Source organism: Sorex araneus, chromosome 8 (genome assembly GCF_027595985.1).
Source record: "Sorex araneus isolate mSorAra2 chromosome 8, mSorAra2.pri, whole genome shotgun sequence".
Lineage (NCBI taxonomy): Eukaryota > Metazoa > Chordata > Mammalia > Eulipotyphla > Soricidae > Sorex > Sorex araneus.
In genome coordinates, this window is record NC_073309.1 from 26,473,147 (window position 1) to 26,496,951 (window position 23,805).

General features: G+C 45.5%; 1 protein-coding gene across 3 annotated transcripts in view; it reads right to left on the reverse strand.

The window, feature by feature from the left end:
* RBL2 (RB transcriptional corepressor like 2) overlaps nucleotides 1-12,623 on the reverse strand; it is a 53,320-nt gene extending 40,697 nt beyond the window's left edge. For all 3 annotated transcript variants that reach the window (XM_055145288.1, XM_055145287.1, XM_055145286.1), the window contains exons 1-3: nucleotides 12,225-12,623; nucleotides 8,164-8,294; nucleotides 6,798-6,998 (exon numbers count right to left, since the gene is read on the reverse strand). In XM_055145288.1, coding sequence (XP_055001263.1) covers nucleotides 6,798-6,998; nucleotides 8,164-8,294; nucleotides 12,225-12,494 — 602 coding nt within the window. In that variant the 5' untranslated portion in view covers nucleotides 12,495-12,623. The remainder of the gene's footprint in view (nucleotides 1-6,797; nucleotides 6,999-8,163; nucleotides 8,295-12,224) is intronic.
* Between the last annotated feature and the right edge of the window lie 11,182 nt (nucleotides 12,624-23,805).

Below are 23,805 nucleotides of genomic sequence, written 5' to 3' on the forward strand. Positions count from 1 at the left end.
TCAGGGAACTGTATGTGATGCCAGGGATGTGGAACCAGGATTGGTCAAGTGCAAGACATGTGCCCTGCTAGCTGTACCATCTCTCCATCCTTGCTAATGTTTAGATGAGACACTGCATTAACCACATTCCAAAGCCCCATTCAAAACAGGGTACTCTAAGGAAAGTCTCAGGAGGCTGGGGTTTACTTTCAACCTGTCATTAGGTACATAAGCTTTCCAGTCTCTTCGTATGCCAAAAGATTTTTCTATGTGGCATAGGAATAATGTATTTATTCCATAAGTTTATAGCACAGTTTAAATGCGAATGGACTGCTTTAAAAGCATCCTCCTTACCATGGGCACAGCACAAATCATCTACTTTTGATGTCTACCAACTTATACAAACACACAAACTTAAGAACCATAGAACAAACACGATTTCCTCTTGCTTTGCTATTTCTGTGCCTTTATTCTTTATTCTCTGGATCAGAGGCCCTGCGCTGGAGAGACAGCACAGCGGGTAGGGCGTTTGCCTTGCATGCAGTCGACCCAGGTTCGGTTCCTCCGCCCCTCTCAGAGAGCCCAGTAAGCTACTGAGAATATCTCCCCACACGGCAGAGCCTGGCAAGCTACCTGTGACTTATTCATATGCCAAACACAGTAACAACAAGTCTCACAATGGAAACGTTACTGGTGCCCGCTCAAGCAAATCAATGAGCAACTGGATGACAGTGATACAGTGATCAGAGGCCTATCTAGGGCCAGGAATGTGACTCATCACTTGAGCACTTGTGCTGCACGATATGAGGCTGCACTATACTCAGTTACCGGCACAACAAGATCCCCCAAGTACAAGCACAGGAATGGCCCCCCGGGCATCACAGGGTCTGCAGATGTGGCCCCAAAATGAAACCAAAATGAAAGGATTCTATTAATAGCTTCAACTCAATTTATTAAAATCCTACCCATCATTCAAGACCTATTTCTACTTAATCCATGTAATCTTCTTACCTTACTGTCTCACACAGCATGGTTCATTTTTTCTCTCAGAAATCCTCTATCTGGGGGTCAGAGCAACAGTATGGCAGGTAGGGCATTTGCCTTGCATGTGGCCAACCCAGGCTCGATCCCCGGCATCGCATATGGTTCCACAAGCATTACAGGAGTAATTTCTGAGTCCAGAGCCAAGAAAAAGCCCTAAGCACTGCCAGGTATAGCCCCAAATAAACAAACAAAACAAAAAAAATTTCTGTTTTGGACTGGAGAGATAGTACAGCAGGTAAGATAGTACAGGTCAGGCATATGCCTGCCTTGCACATAACTGATCTGATTTCAATTCCTGGCATCTGATTTCAAGCCCTGCCAGGAGCTCTGATCCCTGGACTCAGGATCAGGAGTAAGTCTGAGCACACCAGGTATGCTGCCCACAATAAAGAAATCCTGTATTTCTATTACCTTTTACATTGACATGACTTTTATAATATGCTGCACTGAACAAAGTAGAATCTATTAGCCGCCTTTCTCCAACTATACTGTAAACTCTCAAAAAGATTATGGCTTAAAAAAAAAACTTTATGGTTAAAAAAAAGGTTATGCCCTGCATAGCATCTAATACAGTACTTTAAATTAATAAAGTACTAAAGTACATTGAGAGAGACAGAGAGAGAGAGAGAGAGAGAGAGAGAGAGAGAGAGAGAGAGAGAGAGAAAAGGTATGCAACATAGAGGCAGGCTAGGATAGGGGGATAGTTGGAAGAGCTTGGGAGGGAAATTGGGGACACTGGTGCTAGGAAATTACACTAGTGAGGGATGGGTACTGGAACATTATACGACTGAAACCCAATCATAAGCAGCTATTTAACGCTCTAAAAATCAATTAATTAACACTCAATGGCATTTTAAAGATCGATGCTTCTATGCCCTACATAAGATCTAATAATGTACTTTATATGGTAAATGCTTAGTAACACCTGGTGACAATCTTTTGACGACTCATGCAGTATAATTGTAGTGAGGCACACGGGTTGTTCTGGAGTCAGAATAATTAAGTTTCAGTAACAGCTCCGTGCTGACTACATGATCTCAGTCAAATTCTTTTACTTCTCAGAGGCTTATTTTCCAATACTTGCTGTAAGAGTATCAAACTTATAAGGGTGTCAAGAAGGTTAACCGGAGGAATATATGGTTAATTCTTAAAAGAATCCCTGCCCCAGTTTTTTAAAAATGCCAATAGTGGCAGGGAAATAGTGCAGAGGGTTGGACACATGCTTCACATTCAGGAATCTTGGGTGTGACCCACCCAGCACTTCGTGGTTTCAAGCACTGCCAAAAGCAAACCTTGAGCACCCCACTGAAAGCAGCCCCTCTCTCGGGAAATCTCAAGATGGGTGGGGCAAAACCAGCCCTGCTCCCTGCCCCAATGAGACCCCAAGCAGCTGCCCATGAACAGCTCCTCCGCTCCTAACAGCCATGATCCCAGAGGCACACAAACCAATCTTGGAACACAGCAGATGCTAGCAGAAATGCCTCTGAATTTAATTTCTAAAATACCAGAATTCCAAAACCGTGCGGCCGCTTTTGCGGCCATGCAACATCATAGGCTCTTCATTATCAGCAATAGAAAACAAATGATCTAATGATGCCTTTTCGGCAGGTCTGATTGTTGGGGGAAAATTCCAAATAATAATAGTGGGTTTTCTGTCGAAAATTGAATGTAATCAAAGTAAAGAGAGAGAAAAGTGAAAATCATCTGCCACACAGGAAGGGTGGGGAGTGGGAGGGTGGTATACTGGGGTCTTGGTGGTGGAACTGTGCACTGGTGAAGGGATGGGTGTTGGATCATTGTATGATTGAGACTTAATCCTGAAGGCTTTGTAACTGTTCTCGGTGATTCGATAAAAATAAATAAATAAATGAAAGCAGTCCCTGAACATCACCAGTTGTAACCTCAAAACAAGAACAAAACCTCAATCCATATTTATTATTACAGTAAAAATTGCTATTAACATTATTAGCCAAAAGGTACTATTAGTATATATAGGGAAAGAAATTTAAGTTTTAAAAGATATTTTGAAAGATTTTTATTAGTTTATATAATCTAATCAGAGACGATATAATGGACTAGGGAGATAGTTCAAAGAACTTCACAGCATGCTTTGCATGTAGTTAGAGCTTGCACACCGCACCAAGAATGGCCCCTGAGCACCACTGGGTGGGGTTTAAAAATTGTTTTAAGAAGATACTATGCATCTTATATTATGTGCCATGGAGGCTGTGGAAGGGGGGGAAAGGTGGGGGGTATACTAGGGATATTGGTGTGAGGAATGTGCACTGGTGGAGGGATGGGAGTTTGAAAAGCTTGTAACTATATCTCACAGTGAATCAATAAAATTAAAAAAAAAAACTACTACGTATCTTTCTGAAAATAATCACAACAGCCCTGTTCTGACTCAGAAAAACACTTCTATTCAAACATTATATTTAGAAACAGTTATTCACCAAAACTGAAAGCAAACTAAAACAGGTATATACAAAAACTTACATTTTATTTAATTATAAAAATGTTTTTCAGTGTTGGGGATCCAATCCAGGGCCTCAAGTCTAAGAGGCATGTGATCTACTAGTGAGCCAAATCCTGGGTTTACTCCTGGCTGTGTCCACAGGGATCATTCCTGGCAGTGCTGGGGTTGACTGGGGTATAATCTTAATCCCTGTACCATCTCTCTAGTCCTGTATTCTATATTTTTTTTAATGTAGGAGTACTGCTATTTAGTCAGTCACTGATTAAGCTGACTGGAGCAGGTATGAACTACACATTATTTTTTTAATTGAGTATCTGTGAGATAGACCATTACAAAACTGTTCATAATTTGGCTTCAGTCATACAATATTCCAGCACCCGTTCCTCCATGAGTGTACATTTCCCACCACCAAATTCCCTGTCTCCCACCAACCCCTAATACCCGCCCCCCACCCACAGCCTACCTTTATGAGAGGCACTTTCCTTCTTACTCTCTCCTTTTCCTTTTGTACATTATGGTATGCAATACAAGTATTAGGAGGGCATCATATTTACTCGGACTGGAGCGATAGCACAGCAGGTAAGGCATCTCCTCTGTCCCTCTCAGAGAGCCCAGCAAGCTACCGAGAGTATCTTGCCCGCAGAGCAGAGCCTGACAAGCTACCCGTGGCCTATTAGATATGCCAAAAACAGTAACAACCCAAAAACAGTAACAACAAGTCTCACAATGGAGATGTTACTGGTGCCCACTTGAGCAAATCAATGAACAACGGGACAGTGCTACAGTGCAGTGCTACATATTTATTCAGGGCATTCAGTACTTTTATCAGGATGGTAAGCCTGGAGTTAGTTCAATTTTTTTAAGAACAAATTTTCATCTGTACCTCATGAAAAATTCTTTATGATAAAAGCTTGAATTTCTATCTGATGATTACGATTACCTATTAGAAAAGATGAAAAAAACTAATCAGGTGTTTTTACAGACTTTGCAGACATAGCAGAAAGCACAAACTCATAGTAGGTTTAGTTCACCTTCTCTCCTTACAGTCCAGTTCATGTGGCTGGCCTGGTTTCCATCCCTGGCACTGCATATGGTCCCCTGAGCACTGCCAGGTATGGTCCAAAATCAAACAAAAAATAAAAGTAGTGTAGCCATCTCAGGGAGGTATTTTTACTATGCAGTGTGACCTAAAAAGATAAATAATAAAGGGCCATAGAGATAGTACAGTGGATAGTGCATGCTTTGAATGCAACTGACAAGGTTCCATCGCCACATCTCATATAGTCCTTACTCTGTCAGGAGTTAAGCCCTGAGCACCGCCAGGTGTGCTACCCCTTCACCCCGCAAAGAAGAAAAATAATAGAAGTAGTACTATATATTATAATATGCATAAAAGAACAGAACTAGGTGCTAGAGATATAATAGAGCAGGTAGGGTGCTTGTCAGGTATACAGCTGACTCAGGTTCGATCCCCAGCACCCAGTATTGTCCCCTGAGCCTGTCAGGAGTGATACCTGGGCACAAAGTCAGAAGTAAGCCTTAAGCACCACCAGGTGTGGCCCCAAACCAAAAATAAATTAAAATAAACAATAGACTTTATATCTCACAGTGATTCAATAAATTTAAAAAAAAAACAATTTTAATAGACAACAGAAAAAGCCAATTCAATAACAGAAAATCAAGTAATCAAAATCTAACCCAAGGTGGCTAATTAATAAAATCTCTAAGATGGGCCATTTTCTGTTGTTTAAATGTAAAGGAAAAAGTTATATAAACTGAGACCCGTATGTTTTGCACTATGAAAGTCAAACTCTTCATAACAAATATACAATGAGAAATTATTACTAAAACTACTGATGGAAAAGATTATTTATGAAATCACATTTCTTCTTTAAGAAGCAAATTTTAAAACAACCAGTGTTAGCATGGATGTGGGGGAAAAGAAACCCTTATTCACTGCTGGTGGGAATGTCAACCGGCCCAGACTTTCTGGAAAACAATATGAACATTCCTAAAAAACCTAGGAATTGAACACACATTTGTCCCAGCAATTCCACTTCTTGGAATATACCCTATGAGGCCAAAAACACAATGCAGAAAAATCTTTTGCACCCCTATGTTCATTGTAGCACTATTCACAACAGCCAAAATTCGGAAACTACTCAATGCCCAAAAACAGATGACTGGATAAAGAAACTATAATTCACATACACAATGAAATATTACTCGGCTGTAAGAAGAAATGGAACATGCAATTTACTGCTATGTGGACAGATCTAGAGAGTACCATGCTGAGAAGTTAGAGGGAAAGATACCAAAATGAAAATCTCCCTCATATGCAGAACGCAAAGAAACATATTTGGGGAAGGAGTAACAAATGCCCAAAGCCAACAGAAATGAAGAACATGAGAAGCAGTCTTCAATGGAAAGCTTGCCACTCTGGGGAGTGAGGGTGCCACTCTAGGATAAAGATAAGATTTCGACAATGGTGGTGAAGAGTGATCACTCTGAAGTCGGAGGATGTGCTGAAAGGTGGAAAACCATCAAATACAAAACTCTATCAATAACAGTAATGCAAACCACAGAGCCTAAAATTATCATTAAAAGGGGGATCTGGAGAGACAGTACAGTGAGTTGGGCATTTGCCTTGCACACAGCAGACCCAGGTTCAATTCTGGGCATAGCATATGGTGCCCTGAGCACTGCCAAGGGTCATTCCTGAGTGCTGAGCCAGAAGTAACCCCTGACCATTGCCAGGTGTGCACCCCAACAACAAAATTATAAAATGCCTGTCATAGAGCCAGGCTGCAGCAGGGGAGGTGAGTTGGGGCACTGGTAGAGGATGATGAACATTGGTGAAAGGTATGGTGCCTGAAACACAAACATGGTAACTTTATAACTCATGGTGACTAAGAAATTAAAATAAATAAAATTTAAAAGAGCAAACTAAATTAAGGAACACAGGGCCAGAGGGATAGTACAGCATGTAGGGCACTTACTTACCTTGCCGGCAGCTGGCCCAGGTTCAATCCCAACATCCCATATGGTCCCCAAGCACCACAAGGAGTAATTCCTGAGTGCAGAACCAGGAATAGCCCTTCAGCCTCACTGGGGATAGCCCGAAAAACCGAAAAATAAATAAATAAAATTTTAAAATAATCTGAGGGACAAACACAGGGATTAAAACTATACCAAAGGGGATGCAGCATATGCTTTGCATGGAAAAAGACCCAAGTTTGATTTTAGGCACCAGAAGACTGTAACACAAATTGCAACATCAACAATTACAGAAACATACCTTTGTTTTCTTCCTCTTTGTTGACGAGGCTGTTCTTCTTGAGGATACTTAAAAATGTCCTGAAAAATTGGCTCATACTTCTTAAAAATGACAGCAGAAACAGTGAAGTTTCTTTCTAATCTCTCAGTACGCTCTCTAAAATGTGGGGGTAGATCTGCCATGTCTTCCCATTTCTTCATTTTGTTAAAAAATTCAATTAAGCTGTTATTAAAAATTTTTGAATGAGATGTGTATCATTAACACCAGCGTAAAGTACATAAACATACTTCAAACTAAACTCATTAAACAGCAGTAAGAAATTGAAACCCACGCCTTACAGTAGCTTAATCTCTTACAGATTGAGTCACTTCTCCTATTTTTCTACTCTATTCTTAGGAGGCTATAGTCTGAGGATTTTTTTTTAAATCATAAAATAAAGTGCTGGGGAGATAGCCTGAGTAGAAGAGCACAAGCTTAGGGGTGAGGTTCTGCGTTCAATCTTCAGCACCACACGTCCCCCTGAGCAAAACAAGCACAGTCCTGGTGGCTCCAAGCCCTACACTGGTGACAGAAGCACTGACACATCAGATTCAGACCACCAGGCAATCACATGAGAATTTCTTTACTTTTTTTGTTGCTGTTGTTTTGTTTTTTGCTTTTTGGGTCACACCCGGTGATGCACAGGGGTTACTTCTGGCTCATGCACTCAGGAATTACTCCTGGTGGTGGTCGGGGAACCATATAGGATGCCCGGATCAGCCGCATACAAGGGAAACGCCCTACCCGCCGTGCTTTCATTTCTGAGAGCTAAGCATTGGGGATGGAACGTACAAAACACTATAAAATATATAAATATTAAGAACAATTTAACCAACATTCATATACCTTACTTCCAAATTCAACAAATATTAGCATGTTGAACAAATTTTGCCAGATTGTAGAGTAACTGTCCATTTTCCCATTTGCCCTCCTCCCCTTCCCTACTCTCCACTCTTCTTCCTCAAAGATAACCGCCGTCCTAAACTTAGTCTGACTCCTTCCTCCTTGTTGGTTTCTAAATATACTTATTAAAACCACCAATATTATACAATGAATCATAAACTTAATAGAAAACTATTCATATCTGCCTAACACTTCAAACTACAAGTATTTTTTACCAAATAAGTAAAGCTTGTTACTGACTTATTACTTGTTACTAAGTAATAAGTGTAATTATTACTTATTACTAAGTCAGATATAGTTAAGAAAAACCTTGACCCAACTTCTAAATTAATCATTCCATAAATAAAAACGCTCAGAAAATTATGAAAAGCATCATTAGGGTCACTATGATGTCTGAGGTTTTATGTTTCAGTGACATTCTACTTTTAAACTCTAACATAGTTACCTCTGTTCTGAACAACGAAGGATTCTAGTTAAAGATACATAGTTTCCTTCAACTGTTCCTTTGCTTACAGTTGGAACAGATTTTCTGCAAGCCACATATAAGGCACATGCTAACCAATGAAGATCATTTCCCTGTAAAAAAAGAAAATTAATGTTTAGGTAATGAGCTATATATATTATATATATTCAGTATTATATATTCGATTCAATTATATATCCAGTATCAGTATACATTGAAATATATGCGTAAATATTTCAATACAAAACTTCTTAGTTTTTCTTTTTTTCTTTTCTCTCTTTGGGTCACACCCGGTGATGCACAGGAGCTACTCTGGCTCATGCACTCAGGAATTACTCCTGGTGGTGCTCGGGGAACCAGACAGGATGCTGGGAATCGAACCTGGGTTGACCACATGCAAGGCAAACACCCTACCCACTGTGCTATCGCTTCAGCCCCAAAACTCCTTAGTTTTTCTCAGTTATATTTTTGAGAAACTTTTTTTTTAATGTAAGAGTATTGCTATTTATTCAGCCATTGATTAAGCTGATTGAATTGGGCATGAACTCCACCATACTTTATTTTTCATTACTTTTTTTAATTGGATATTCGTGAGATAGACCATTATAAAGCTGTTCATAATGGGGTTTCAGTCATACAATGATCCAGTACCCATCCCTCCACTAGTGTACATTTTCCACCACCAATGTCCCCCGTTTCCCCACCCCACCCCCTACCCCCAGCCTCCCTCTACGGGAGGCACTTTCCTTCATGCTCTCTCTCTCCTTTTCCTTTTATGCATTATGGGAGAAACTTCATAATGCATAAATTAATTTTTTTTTTGCTTTTTGGGTCACACCCAGTGATGCACAGGGGTTACTCCTGGCTTTTGCACTCAGGAATTACTCCTGGCGGTGCTCAGGGGACCATATGGGATGCTGGGATTCGAACCCGGGTTGGCCGCGTGCAAGGCAAACACCCTACCAGTTGTGCTATCACTCCAGCCCCATTAAATATTTTTTTGACTGAATCACAGTGAGATACACAGTTACAAAGTTGTTCCTGATTTCAGTCATACAATGTTTCAACATCACTCCCTTCACCAGTGTACATTTCCTGCTACCAATAGCCCGAATTGCACTCCTACCCACAAGCCCCCAGCCTGCCTCTATAGATGTTTTTCTTCCTTCAGAAAGTATTTTCAAAGATGACCCTACGCCTCCACAAGACCTCTCTTTCTTTTTATTTTTCTGAGTGGCCACACCCAGTGCTGCTCAGGAGCTACTGCCAGTTCTGTCAGTGCTCAGGGTCCGTTGATGGTGGTGCTGAGGATCGAATCCCAGTCTGCTGCATGCAAAGCATGGGCACCAGCCCTTAGAGCTCTCTCCCCTAGCATGTGAGCTTTTTTTTTCCTTTTTGGGTCATATCCAGCGATGCACAGGGATTACTCCTGGCTCATGCCCTCAGAAATTACTCCTGGTGGTGCTCAGGGGACCATATGGGATGCTGGGAATCGAACCCGGGTCAGTCGCGTGCAAGGCAAAAGCCCTACCTGCTGTGCTATCACTCCAGTCCCAGCATGTGACTTTTAATGTGGCAATGTAACACTGACATTCTTGTACCTGGAGGAAGGTAGAAGTCCTTGTTCCCTCACTTTGAACAGGGCAAGAGTCTGTGATCCCTCACACTGCTTGACTCTCAACCAATCGCACAAGTGAAAATGATGCTATGTGGGCTGGAGTGATAGTAAAACAGGTAGGGTGTTTGTCTTGCATGTGGTCAACCCAGGTTGGACCCCAGGCATCTCATATGGTCCCCTGAGGCCACCCGGAGTGGTATCTGAGCACAGAGTCAGGTGTAAGCCCTGAGCATCACTGGATGTGTCAAAAAAATATGGTAAGTAACTTGCAAGATTACACAAGAAATACAATTCAACCTGGCTCTTTCAGGATATGTGCCTTGGGAGTCCCAACATGAGAACAGAATACTAGAGGGCAAAAATGCACAGAAAATCATTTTCTTATCTGAGAAATGTGCGCCTTGAGATTCAAGTGTTAGACACAGAAAACACAAGAAGATAAGAAAAATCTGAAGATAACACTCTATAACTAGTATTCTGTATTACCATGTAAGCTTTATTTTACATCATACACTTACATGAAACATCTCACAGTATCTTACAACACTCAGGATCACAAGCTCCCCATGGGTAGGGATTTTCTTATGTTTTTGTTCACTGCTCCATCTCCAGAATAAGAAAGTTTCTAGCTGAGAACCAGTGACCATAATTTTTTTTTTATGTATTCATTCATTAGGTAATGTGAGCTGAGAATCGGAGACTGATATAGTAAAAGTATTGAGCAATCAAGCATGTTTTAAAAATAACTTACTAAGGGCTGGAGAGCTAGAATATCAGGTAGAACAGTTGCCTTGCACTTGGTTGACCCTGGCACCAAACAGCGTCCCCAGAGCCCCACCAGGAATGATGCCTGTGCACAGAGCCAGGAGTAGGCCCAAAACAGCTGCTGGTGTGGTCCAAGAACTAAATAAAAACTTGCTAAAGCCAATAATAATTTATCAGCCATCTATAATTCATCACCTGCTCACATCATTCCGCCTATAAGGACTTTATACTGGACCTCCTATTTTTTAGTCCCTATGAACTGAAACACCCAACTATACACCTCAACTGATAATGCTTTTCTAATTGGCAGGATTAATCGGAGGGTGAAAAAGTAAGAGTTTGGGGCTGGTGTGATAGCACAGCGGGTAGGGCGTTTGCCTTGCACGCGGCCGACCTGGGTTCGATTCCCAGCATCCCATATGGTCCCCCGAGCACCACCAGGAGTGATTCCTGAGTGCAGAACCAGGAGGAACCCCTGAGCATTGCCGGGTGTGACCCCCGCAAAAAAAAAGAAAAGAAAAAGTAAGAGATCATTTGGGTAGTCCTTTTGCCCATTACACCCACACAGCAATTAAAAAGGTCATCCTCTTTGCCTGATCACAGAAATCACCCAGAGATAAAGAGGAACGTGACTTTTCAGCCAAATCACCTAAGTAATGAAAGAGTTTTCTCTGTAAACTCTAAAGCACTTGTCCCCAAGTGCTTAAAGGCCAGGACCCGACACTTTTTCATCTTCTTTTTACCGTCCAGCACAGCTCTAAGAGGCAGAGACACCTATTTCCAGCTGACGTCTGTCTCACAAGACTGAATTCTGGAGGTGGCAAATCGCCCAAAAGCCAGCTGGGGATGCCGAGGTTCTGAGAGTCACCGGACGACTCCCCTCTCCCCCCAACCCTGCACCCCGCACACCCCCGGCCCCCCCCCCAAAAAAAAAAGCGTGGCGCCAGCTTGCTCCGGCAGGGGCCAGAGCTCCGGGCTAACCCCCCTCCACACACGCCGGCCGGCGCGCGGCCCGTAAACACGCACACTTCCGCGTCGCTCCCCATTGGCCCGCCGGGAGGGCGGTGCCTGCAGCGCGGAGCCTCATTGGCCGGCACGGCCGTCTTCCTCCACGCCCCGTCGGGGCAGAAGAAAGGGCCACGGCGCGCGGGCGCGCCTCGCAGCCGCTGTGAGGGTCCGGGGTGTCGGGGTGGAGCAGGTCCCCGGGGCGCCCGCGGGCCCTGCAGCGGGGGGCTCGGTCCTCATTTTCTAGTGCCCGATAGGAGCGTGTGGGGCAGGGGCGGGGAAGAGAGGGGTCCGCCTCGCAGCCGGGTCCGCTCCGCGGGCCCCAAAGCGCGTCTTTGTTGACAAGTCCCGACACCACCGCGGGCCCCGCACGGGGCTCCCCGGGACGCGCCGTCCGCTCGGGGACGCGGTCCTGGGCTCGGGGAGCGAAAGGTCCGTCCGGGGGTGGGAGGGCTGCACGCCGGCCCGCTCCCCCTCCCCACCCCCTGCCCTCCCTCCTCCACCGCGGGACCGTGACCGCGGCACCTGCTCCCGGGAGGGCCGGGCTCGGGAGGACAAGCGAGCGCCCCCTCCAGCCCGGGCGCTGTCCACTAGACGGCCGGGCCGAGCCGAGCCGAGCCGGACCCCCGCGGCCCCCCAGCCTCGCCACACGCACCTCCAGCGTGTAGCTCTCGCTCATGGCGCGGTAGCTGTCCCAGGCCTCGGCCCGCGCCGTCTCGTCCATGTTGAGGCGACTGCAGAGCTCGTCGAAGCGCTGCAGGATCTGAGGCGCCGGCGGCGAGCGGGGCGGCTGCCCAGCGTCCTCCTCCGCCTCGCCGCCGCCGCCGCCGCCGTCGTCCTCGTCCTCCTCCTCCTCCGAGGCGGCTGCCACCGGCGGCGGCGGCGGTGGCAGCGGCGGCGGCGACTGGTCGCCTCCCGACGGCATCGCGGAGCCCTGCCTGGCCAGCGGGTTCTCAGGTGAACTGAGGGAGCCGGCCCGCAGCCATTCAAACCGCGGAGCGCCCGCCCGTCCGCCGCCCGCACGGCGACTGCGCCGTCGCTAACCAGCGCTCGCTCGCTAGCCTCCCGCCCGCCCCGCGCGGCCACCGTAGAGCCGCGCTGCGCCTGCTGGGAAATGTAGTCCCGGGCGGGGGCCCACGGGAGTCAAAAATCATTCCGGCTCATTGCCGCGCGCGTGTTCTGGCGGCTGATATCAAAGGGACAATGCAGGGCTCTGTCTATATCTTGGCCCTCTCTGCCTGATGACTGTACGGACGAGAAAACATCGAAGATTCATTAACGAGTGAAGAGTTAATGTCCAAGTTGTCGTTTAAAAAACAAACGATTTAATCTAATGGAAGCTTACAAAAAAAAAAAAAAGTTAATAGCAGGGACCTAAATTCAAATTTCTCCGTGACTCCTAAATTGCTAGTTGTTTTGTAAGCTTATTGTTTTTTTCAAAGAACAATTCTCCACCTTGAGAAGGGGGCACACATTCCTTCTATTCTCAACCACCCACTGGGCTTAACTTTGTCCCTTTGTTTCTATTTTGCTTTCTCTTAGAATGGAATCACTTTCTAGTCCTCTTCGACTTAGAAATGGGTAGAGTATGGATTTTTTTTTTATATACTGCAGGAGCCGTAAGGCATTGGTTTTGCTTTTTGTTTTCCTCGATGTTCCTATACTAAGGAGAAGAAGCAAAGCAACAAAAGAGGGTTGGGGGGACCGATAGTATAAGGGGGGGGGGCGGCTAGGAGAAGGCTCGAGATACAGACAAGTCAAAGGGATTTCATCAAAACAACTGAGGATGGGAGATAGCCACACCCAGCGGCGTTGGGGGGCACTGCTCCCTGTGTGTTAGTGAACCAAGAGGGTCTTGCTTGCTGCAAAGCATTCTCTGCGGGGCCAGAGACTTACAGCAGTAGCTAAGACACCTGCCTTGCTCGCAGTCCACCCGTGTTTGATCCCCTGAGCTGGTGTGGCCCAAACCACAATCAAACAGAAGCATTCTCTGGAACCCACCAAGCTTGTTCTCTGCCCCCTGGACAATGTTGAAATTGTACAGCCCTTTCATATGAAATCTTCAGTAAAAGTAATCTGAATGACTTTATTTTATTTTATTTTATTTTATTTTTATAAAGCTGGTCACAATAATTTATTGCATTCAATATTCCAACACCAAATCCCACCCACTGTTACCCCTTCCCACCATCATTATTTCGAATCTGAATGACTTTTTTAACAGGGCTTCCACGAAAGTGCTTCACACCTCTTAGTGCTTGCCTTGTTTTTCCTTGTTCTTTAGGCTGGGGAGGCTTAAGTTTTAAAACAAGAGTACTGAGGGAGGGATGTGGCTTAGTGGTGTTTGCCTTGTATGTGGCTCCACTCACTGAAAAAAAATTTTTTCCTTTAGTATTTTTTGGTGCCATTATCAATATTTTTACCAATGAAGTGCCGTGTCAGATTTCAGAAGGGAGGACATTGGGAATGACATATCCATCCTATGGAATTTGGTATGTGGGCAGGTGGACATGGCTGTCAAAGCGATCTGAGTAGAAGTCGTGAATAATTCTCTCCATTGCCCTTCTGGAAGATGCGATAGATCCATCAGGACGTCGGAGGGCAGTCATCTTGGTCTTATAGTTGGCGAAGGACAGGCGAGCATTGTGAGTACTTTTCCCAGCTTCTGCCGCATCGGCCAACACTGCTGCTCTTCTCTCTTTCAGGTCTTCCTTTATCGCTTTCTCTACACAGCTTTTCGAGCTCGGACGGACGTTAGCTTGTGGTTGCCTGAGGCTCACACCAAACCACGTTGATGAATGAGCTCCAGAGTTTCCAAAGACAGGCATCTGTTTGTGGCTTTCTCACTCTCAGCATTCTTCGAGCAGTCATCGAGATGCTGAACCAGTCAATTGTATTCCTTGTTGATGTTGTCACGATGGGCATCTTCCCACGTTGCCGCAATAGTGCCAAAGAGCTTCCAGTTGGTGGTCATTCTGGGAGTTCCCTTCTTAAACTTAAACGTTGCAGACCTTTCTCCCCACTCTGTGCAATAGAATTTTGCATGAAGGACACGGTGGTTCAATCCCGTTTGGAATTTTGGAACAACAGCAACATCGGTCAGGCAAAACCTTCAATTGAATATGATGTAGTCAATTTCATTGTGGAACTGTCCACCGGGAGACTCCCATGTCCAGCATTTATATTCGGCCTTCTGGAACTGTGAGTTACCATGGATGGTCTTGGTCAACATGATGAACTCAGACAGTCTCTCATCCCGATTGTTCCATTCTAGGCCATGGGTCCCAATGTGGAGTTCTTCGGGCGACCTTCTCAGTCCTATCTTGGCATTAAAATTACCAACAATGATCTTGTAGAAGGTGTGGTCTTCTATATAGAACCTCTCCAGTTCTATGTAGAGCTTCTCGATTTCTTCTTCATCGTAGTTGGATGTTGGTGCGTAGATGACGAAGATAGAAACTGCCAGCAGTGAGCCACATCTATTCAAGCGTAATCGTCCCATTCGGGTTGTTAGGCATTCGAATGAATCAATGCTCATGGCCAAGTTCATGTTGACAAGGACACCAACGCCACAGACACCTCTGTTGTCGCATGTTTCGAGGAACAATTCTTCTCCAGTGTCAAAAATGGCTTGATGTCAGCACCCAAAAGATGAGAGAGAATAAAAGGGAATACCCTGCCACAGAGGCGGGATGGGGGAGTGGGAGATGGGGCTGAGGAGTGGGAGGGATACTGGGTTCATTGGTGGTGGAGAATGGACACTGGTGGAGGGACGGGTTCTCGAACATTGTATGAGAGAGACACAAGCACTAAAATGTGTAAATCTGTAATTGTACCCTCATGGTGATTCACTAATTAAAAAATAAATAAATAAATAAATAAATAAAATTTTTAAAAAAGAAAATGGCGTGATGTGATCAATGTCTTCTCGTTTCGGTCAGATCAATGACATCGTACTTGATCTTCTGTGCTTGCACCATCAGGTCCTCGATGGATGCTTCCAATGCCAGAGTATGTGCGTTAAAAGTACAGTCATTTTAGTCTTTCTTTGTTTTGGCAGTCTAGTTCATCCCTGATATTTTTTCAGCCTCTCCTTGCTTATCTTTCTTAACGCTGCCATGTTGGGAGCTCTTTCAGTGTCAGGTGAATGAAGCCCATTGTTGTTACTGTTTTTGGCATATTGAATACTCCATGGGTAGCTTGTCAGGCTCTGCCGTGTGGGAGGGATACTCTCAGTAGCTTGCCAGGCTCTCTGAGAGAGATGGAGGCTTTTAGGACAGCCTCCAATCACCCTTAAAGGTGTTCCCATGGTTCACGCCATATTTGAACCCCATCAAATATAGTGGGGGAATTATGGAAAATGGGTATTAAGTGTCTTATGGTGTATCTTATGGTCAGGAGAGCAGCCTGGAGCATGGCGGTGGCTGGGTAGTGGAGGTAGTGGGGGTCGGCCGGTGAGGTATTTATCTGGCTTGGGTAGGGTGGGGTGTCTGGGTTTGACCGCCTCCCTAAGGTGCCGGAGATTGGAGGAGGCAGACAGAGGATCTTATTTTCGGGTCTTGTTGACTCGTAGAGCACCCGGTCCAGACAAGGTCAGATCCGAACACCTGAAGAATCTGCTGACAGTACTCATCAATACACTGGCTCGGCTCTTCACATGCTACCTGAATGCAAGGTTCCATCCCAGTGGAAAACCAACAGGACAGTTCTGTTGTACAAGAAGGGACACATCCATGACATCAGCAACTATCACCCAATCTGCATGCTGTCTGTCGTCTACAAGTTTTTCACTTGTGTCATCCTGAATAGAATAGGCAGAACACTAGACGAAGGACAACCATGCAAGCAAGCGGGTTCTGAAAAGGATTCAGCACAATCGACCATATCCACACAGTGACCAAGCTCACTGAAGTTTCGCGAGAGTTCAAGATGCTGTTCTGTCTAACATTCATCAACTTAAAGAAGGCCTTCGATTCTGTTGAGACTGAAGCGATCATCAAAGCCCTAGCCAAAAAGGCCATTCAAACTCAGTACATCAAGATCCTCCATGAGCTGTATTGCCAATTCACCAGCAGGATCTCACCATTCTACAAGGAAGTGATCATTGACATAAAGAGAGGTGTTCGGTAGGGAGATACTATTTCACTGAAACTCTTCAGTGCCACCCTCGAGAACGTCATGCGATGACTGGAATGGGAAGGAATGGGACTGAAGGTAGACGGTTGACAACTATACCACCTCTGCTTCACCGATGACATAGTTCTCATAACGCCAAACATTGGCCAAGCAGCACAAATGCTGGCCAACTTTGACCACGAGTATGGAAAGGTCAGACTGCAGCTGAACCTCAAAAAGACGATTCTCATGAAAAACAAACTAGTCCCTGACACTCCATTTGTTCTCAATGGAACGAACATCTCCGAATGCAGCAGCTATGTGTTCATAGCTATAAGTTCAAGAACTCAACATGAGGAACGACTTGGCACCAGAACTGCGCAGGAGGAAGAGAGCAGTGTGGAATGCCTTCAAGAGTGTCAAAGAAGTGGTTAAGAGAACAAAGGATCTCCAACTCCAGGCACATCTTTTTGATCTACCGTTCTTCCTACACTAACGTACACCTCAGAGACCTGGGCCCTATGCAAACAGGATGAGAACACTATTCAGGTATCCCAAAGAGGAATCAAAAGAGCTATGCTAGGAGTATCACATCTCACTCAAGTGAGAGAAGGAATCCAGAGTTTCAACCTCCATCGATGGTCAAGAATCAGGGATGCTGTCTTACTTGCCAAGACATCAAAAATCAGATGGGCCTGACATGTAATGCGATTCAGAGATGACCATTGGGTTAGAGCTGTTACTGACTGGATTCCACGGGACGTCAAAAGACCACATGGCCGCCCACAAACAAGATGGTCAGACTTCTTTGTCAAGGCCCTGAATGAATGGTTTGAGGCTCTTCCTGTTCCTGGAGCGAGCAGATATCATTGGGCTACACTAGCATGCGACAGGGACAAATGGAGATGTTACTGGCGCCTGCTCAAGCAAATTGAAGATTAACGGCAAGACAAGTGATACAAGTGATTATCAATATTTTACTAAGATAATATATCACTGTATCACTGTCATCCCATTGTTCATCGATTTGCTTGAGCGGACACCAGTAACATCTCTCTTCCTCCCAACCCTGAGATTTTATTTATTTATTTATTTATTTATTTATTTATTTATTTATTTAGCTTTTTTGGGTCACTCTTCGGGCAAGAGACTCTCTGCATTGCTCTCTTCTGGGAGCTTGGTTTTAAGTCTTTGGATGTGGCCAGAGAATCTCTTGCCCACACACCTGGCTGTCTTCCCCAGGGCCCCTCGGAGGAGGTGGGCTCCAGTTTCCTTCCCCACCCCAAGCTGAGCTCCAAGGCCGAAGACCTCCAGGGCCTAGGCACAGCCATGCTCAAGGCCCCTCTCCACACGTTTGGACGAGCCTCACGCATGAAGGTATCGGCAGAGGAACCCAGGTGTGTGAGACCTGGGGCTGAGACCTCCAAGCCTGCTCAGATCGGGACCGGGCCTCTTCTGCCCAGATTTCCCATTTTCCAGTTAGCTAGGCGGTTACACCCAGGGACTGCCCCCAGCACCATGTAATTCCACCAATGGCCCACACCCAGAGACTTAAAACCAAGCTCCCAAAAGCAGCTGTATGACATCTTATAGCCTAGTTTTCCCTCTGGGAGAACCTGGCAAGCTACTGAGAGTTTCCTACCCACATGGGAGAGCCTCATAAATTCCCCATGGTGTATTCATATGCCAAAACCAGTAACAATGCTGGGTCTCATTCCCCTGACCCTGAAAGAGCCTCCAATGCGGCATTGTTGGGAAGGATGAGTAAAGAGAGGCTTCTAAAAATCTCAGGGCTAGGACGAATGGAGATGTTACTGAGACCGCTTGAGAAATTTGATGATCAACGGGATGATGATGATGATGATGATGATGATGATGATGATGATATATATATATAGCATTCTCTATGATTTGTTGCCTACTGTCTGAACTCCATCAAATATGTTGTGGTAATTATGGAAAATGGGTAGGAAATGTCTTGTAATGTGCCCAGAAAGTGGCCTGGAGTGTGATGGCGGTTGGGTAGTGGAGGTCAGCTGCTGGGGCTGGGTCCCTGGGGGGAGGGGTTCCCACCTGCCCCCCTCTGGGGCGCCCCAAGTAAAAACAGCCTGGCATGGAGTCGGTGGCATGGCTATGAGGACCTCATTTATACTTCCTTCTGGGAGGAGCAGCCATTGAGATCTGAAGGGTGGCTGATGAGGAGATGATCTGGTGCAGGCAGGGTGTGGCAGAGTGTGGCTTATGGGTGTGATCCCTGGGTCACCAGAGACTGGGGGATAGCAGGCAGAGGATCTCTGCTTCTGGTCCATTGAGTCCAGAGTCCAATGTCACAAAGTTCTGCATTATCTGGGTTCCGTGGGTTTCATTCATGTGTGAGGCTCAGCCAGAGTGTCTGGAAAGCAAGCTGGAGAAAAAAGAGAAAATATTATTATTATTATTTATTGTGGTAAATTTTTCCTTAGATCTTTCTAAAAAATTCTATGCCTGGGAAGTGACTCGGTCATGGTGTTCATGACTGCCATGTGTGATGCTCAGAGTTGGATTCCATGTACTGAAGAAAATGTAATTAAGAGCTAGGAAGGTCAATGGGAGACTCAGTTTCCATCACTAGCTCCCCTGGTTCCTAGCAGCTCCACATCTGCCCCCAGTGCACCTCGCTGCAGTAACTCCACGGCTTTTGGGGTCACTGAGTGTGAGCCCCTCCCCCCAAAAAAAACCCGAAAAAAAAACAGGAGAAGCGATTTAAATACAATGATGGTCACATACCACTAAATGTGCATTTTATTGAAATATGCTCTGCTTGTTAGTACGAATATTTCCAAAGCTTCCTGTGCCACATAAAATAAACAGAGCTATTTTGTAATTTCTTGTTCTTCCAGACATTGAGGTGGGAGGAGGAATCAAATTTCCTTGAGATTGATTTTTTCATAAAAATTAAAAAAAATTACGCTTGTAGTTAAAGGGAATACATTTGCAGCAGTGCTAACCTTTTGGCTCTGATGTAGAGCAATGACATATCACCGCCAGCAAAGTGCCCAAGCCTTTCACTAATATCCTTGTAGGGGGTAAAGACTTGTACTTCTCCTCCAACTCTTTCACGCCCATCCCCTTCCTGCCTCCCACTTTGGTAATCTCAATGTTGCAATCCAAGCCCAAGGACTTGTTCTATACTGTCTATTTCCTTGTTTTGTTTCTTCAAAATAAATGAATGATATCATCCAGTATTTGTCCTTCTCCTTCTGAAAAAAAAAATCTGGTGATGTGTTGTGGTGTGTAATAGTTTTTGTATTATTGTTCTTTTATTTGCAGCGTCACTTTACCACTCTCACCACCAGAATGTCAATAACCCGCCACCGCTTTCCAAGGTCTTTTGTCCCTCACACCCCACCTCTGCAGCCTCAGTTCAAGGTTCCTTTGGCAGTATCTCAGGGTAGGTTTATGCTCTCTTTCCTTACTTCATTTCTTTATAAGCAAGATCATCTGGTATTTTATTTTCCATCCTAGTTCACTTAGCATGACTTATTCAATTCCACTCAAGTTGCAGCAAGCTGTAAGAGTTCTTTTATGTCACGGCTGCAGCAATAGTATCGCAGGTAGAGCGCTTGCCTTGCATGCGACGGCCCCTGCTTAGATCCCTGACACGACAGATGGTCCTCAAGTTCCACCAGGAGTGATCTCTGAGTGCAGAGCCAGGAGTAAGCTCTAAGCACCTCTGGGTGTCACCCCAAACACACTAAAAAAAAATCTCATTTTCTCATTATGTACGTTTGCCTAATTTCATTATCTACTCCTCTGTTAATGGGCACTTGGGTTGTTTCAAATAGATCCCAACTATTGTGAATAATGCTGCAATGAACATATTTGTGCACATACTTTAACAGACTTGCACGCGGCTGACCCGGGTTCGATTCCCAGCATCCCATATGATCCCCTGGGCACCACCAGGGGTAATTCCTGAGTGCCAAGCCAGGAGGTAACCCCTGTGCATTGCCAGGTGTGACCCAAAAAGCAAAAATAAACAAATGAAAAACCTGCATTGCACCCACACTGTTTTTTTCCATTCTTTTTTATATAGGCTATTCTCACTGGCACGAGGTTATAACTTATTGTCATTTCTGTTTGCATTTCCCAGATGAAAAGTGATGATGAGCATTCTTTTAAAGGGGGTTGACCATCATTATGTCTTTTTTCAGGAAATACTTGTTCAATTTTTCTCCCCGTATTTCTAGATGAGGTTTATTGTTTTTTTGTTATTGAGATTTATGAATACTTTATGTATCTTGGGAAATAGTCTCTTTTAAAATTTTTGTTTTGTCTTTTTGTTTTTGAGCCAGACATGGTAGTATTCAGGGATTACTCCTGTTTCTGCACTCAAGAATTATTCCTGGGGGCTAGAGCTATGCACAGCAGGTAGAGCATTTGCCTCGCACGCGGACGACCCAGGTTCAATTTCCAGCATCCCATATGGTCCCTTGAGCACCACCAGGAGTAATTCCTGAGTGCAGATCCAGGAGTAACCCCTCTGCATCACCGGATGTGACCCAAAAAGAAAAAAAAAAGGATTATTCCTGGAGGGTTTGGGATCGATATGAAATGCTGGGGATCAAACCCAGGCCAGTCAGCTCTCTCTCTTTCTTTCCTTTCCCTCCCTTCCTCCCTCCCTTCCTTTCCTTCCTTCCTTCCTTCCTTCCTTCCTTCCTTCCTTCCTTCCTTCCTTCCTTCCTTCCTTCCTTCCTTCCTTCCTTCCTTCCTTCCTTCCTTCCTTCCTTCCTTCCTTCCTTCCTTCCTTCCTTCCTTCCTTCCTTCCTTCCTTCCATTTTTTCCTTGCTGACCCAGTGTGCTGGGTGCTTTTCCCAGGTCTTTGCTCAGGGATTATTCCTGGAGATGTTACAATATTTCAACACCAATCCCATTACTAGTGTCAATTTCCCACTCCCAGTGTTCTCATGGTCCTTCTCCTGCCCCCCTGCCTGCCCCCCACTTTGACAGGGCAGACAATTTACAAAGTTTGGAGGTTGCATCTTAAATCCATGTTTTCAGTGATGTTGCGTCTGTGCTTTGGATATGCGGCTATACACTCTCACATCAACAGTATAACCGAAGCTCCAGCCCCTGTGCCCCCATGACTTCCCTTTCTCACCCTCTTCCTCACCTCCTCCTTTGATCTCTTTTTTTGGGGGGGTCACACCCGTCTATGCTCAGGGGTAACACCTGGCTCTGCACTCAGGAATTACTCCTGGTGTTCTCAGGGGACCATATGGGATGCTGGGAATCGAACTCAGGTTGGCCACATGCAAGGCAAATGCGCTACCCGCTGTGCTATCTATCACTCCAGCCCGAGCCTCATTTGATTTCTTTCCTTTTCTGTCCTCTGCCCTAAATGTTCTAGGGTCAAGGGAGATCTAGGCATCCCACCTCTTTCCTACGTTACTCTTGAACCAGCCACCATACTGTAAAGAAGCCAGGCAAGTTAAAACTGAAGAAAATAGAGGCAGAGAGAGAGAGAGAGAAGAGAGAGAGAGAGAGAGAGAGAGAGAGGACAAAAGCCTAGCTTGTGAGTGATGATGCTGGTTTCAGCCACAGCAATGCATATAGTCCCAGCACTGCCAGGAATGATTCCTGAGTACAGAGCCAGGGTAAACTCTGAGCACTGCCAAGTACACCCTGCCCACCCACTCCCCAACAAAGAGAGAGAGAGAGAGAGAGAGAGAGAGAGAGGGCATTCTATTTATGCAGAGGTGACTAGGTAACTTAACTGGAGAATTTAAAGAAGAAGGAATGGGGAGAGCTTGGAGCTCAGCTGGAAAAAAAAAAAGAAGAAAAAATCCTACCAGGTTGGTGAGTGAAAATGTGAGTGAAAATGTGATTAGAGCAGCTGTGTCAGCCAGCAGGCAAATATTGAACGGGGTTTGCATCCTCCCACAGCGCTCCAAGGCCCTTCCTAGCTGATGATTCCACTTCAAAGGAATGGATTTCAGGTCCTTGAGGAAAACATTCCTGCCTTAAAAAGATTATACACGGATTTCAATGGGACAGAAGTAGTCAGAACTCTAAACCCCTTCAAGAACATGTTCTAAGAGAAGGTCAAGAGCCTATCATCAGGTGTTGACTAGGACAAACAGTCAACACTGGAAACTCGGCAGTTTCTCAGGCATTTTCCTGGGAGGGGAGTGGGGCTGGGGCAAGCCTTAAGCTGCTAAGTCCATGTTTCACTTTGACCATCTTAGTTCTGCTGCTCTCGCCATGCTCTCACCCCTGGCTGGCCTTTACCCCCTCCCCTCCACCAGCTGCAGTGAATAAGCCCATTTGGAAGAAGATTCTCCATCCTTCACTGCTCCTGACTCAGACCGGAGACTGCAAACCACCACGGGTGGTACTAGAACATCAACGATCACAATGGCAGTTCTGATCTTCAAGTGGCAGAGCATGTTAAGTACTAAGTGTGGCCCTGGCAGCCCTGGCACTTCTGTGATCACGAATCACGAATCACGAAATCCCATTAATCATCGATTTCTCGAGCGGGCTCAGTAAGCTCTCCATTCGTCCTTTTCCTGAGATCTTAGAAGTCTCTCCAGGCCTTGGCCTTCGCACTGGAGGCTCTTTCAGGGTCAGGGGAATGAGATCCAGCTAGTTAATGGATTTAGCATATGAATACACCATGGGAAGCTTGCCAGGCTGTCCCATGTGGGCAGGAAACTCTCAGAAGCTTGCCAGTTTCTCCCAGAGGGAGACCGTGCGCTTCTGAGAGCTTGCTTTTAAGTCTCTGGATGTTGGCCGTTGATGGGATTACACACACCTGGGTTCCTCTGCCGGTACCTTCATGCGTGAGGCCCGTCTGAACGTGTGGAGAGGGGCCTCGAGCATGGCTGTAGGCGAGTTTCCGGTGGTCTTCGGCCGCCGGGAGCTCTGCTCGGGCTGGGGAGGGAAGCTGGAGCCCATCCCCTCTGAGGAGCCCCAGGGAAGAGAGCCAGCCGTGCGGGCAAGTGTCTCTCTGATACCTTTCTGTGACATCAACAATAAATAAATATATTAAAACAAACAGAAAGACGCGAGTGAAAGTCAGAACTGACATTTCCTTTTCCCGCCAAGAGTATAATTTCCCTTCAGTCTGAGAGCCAGGG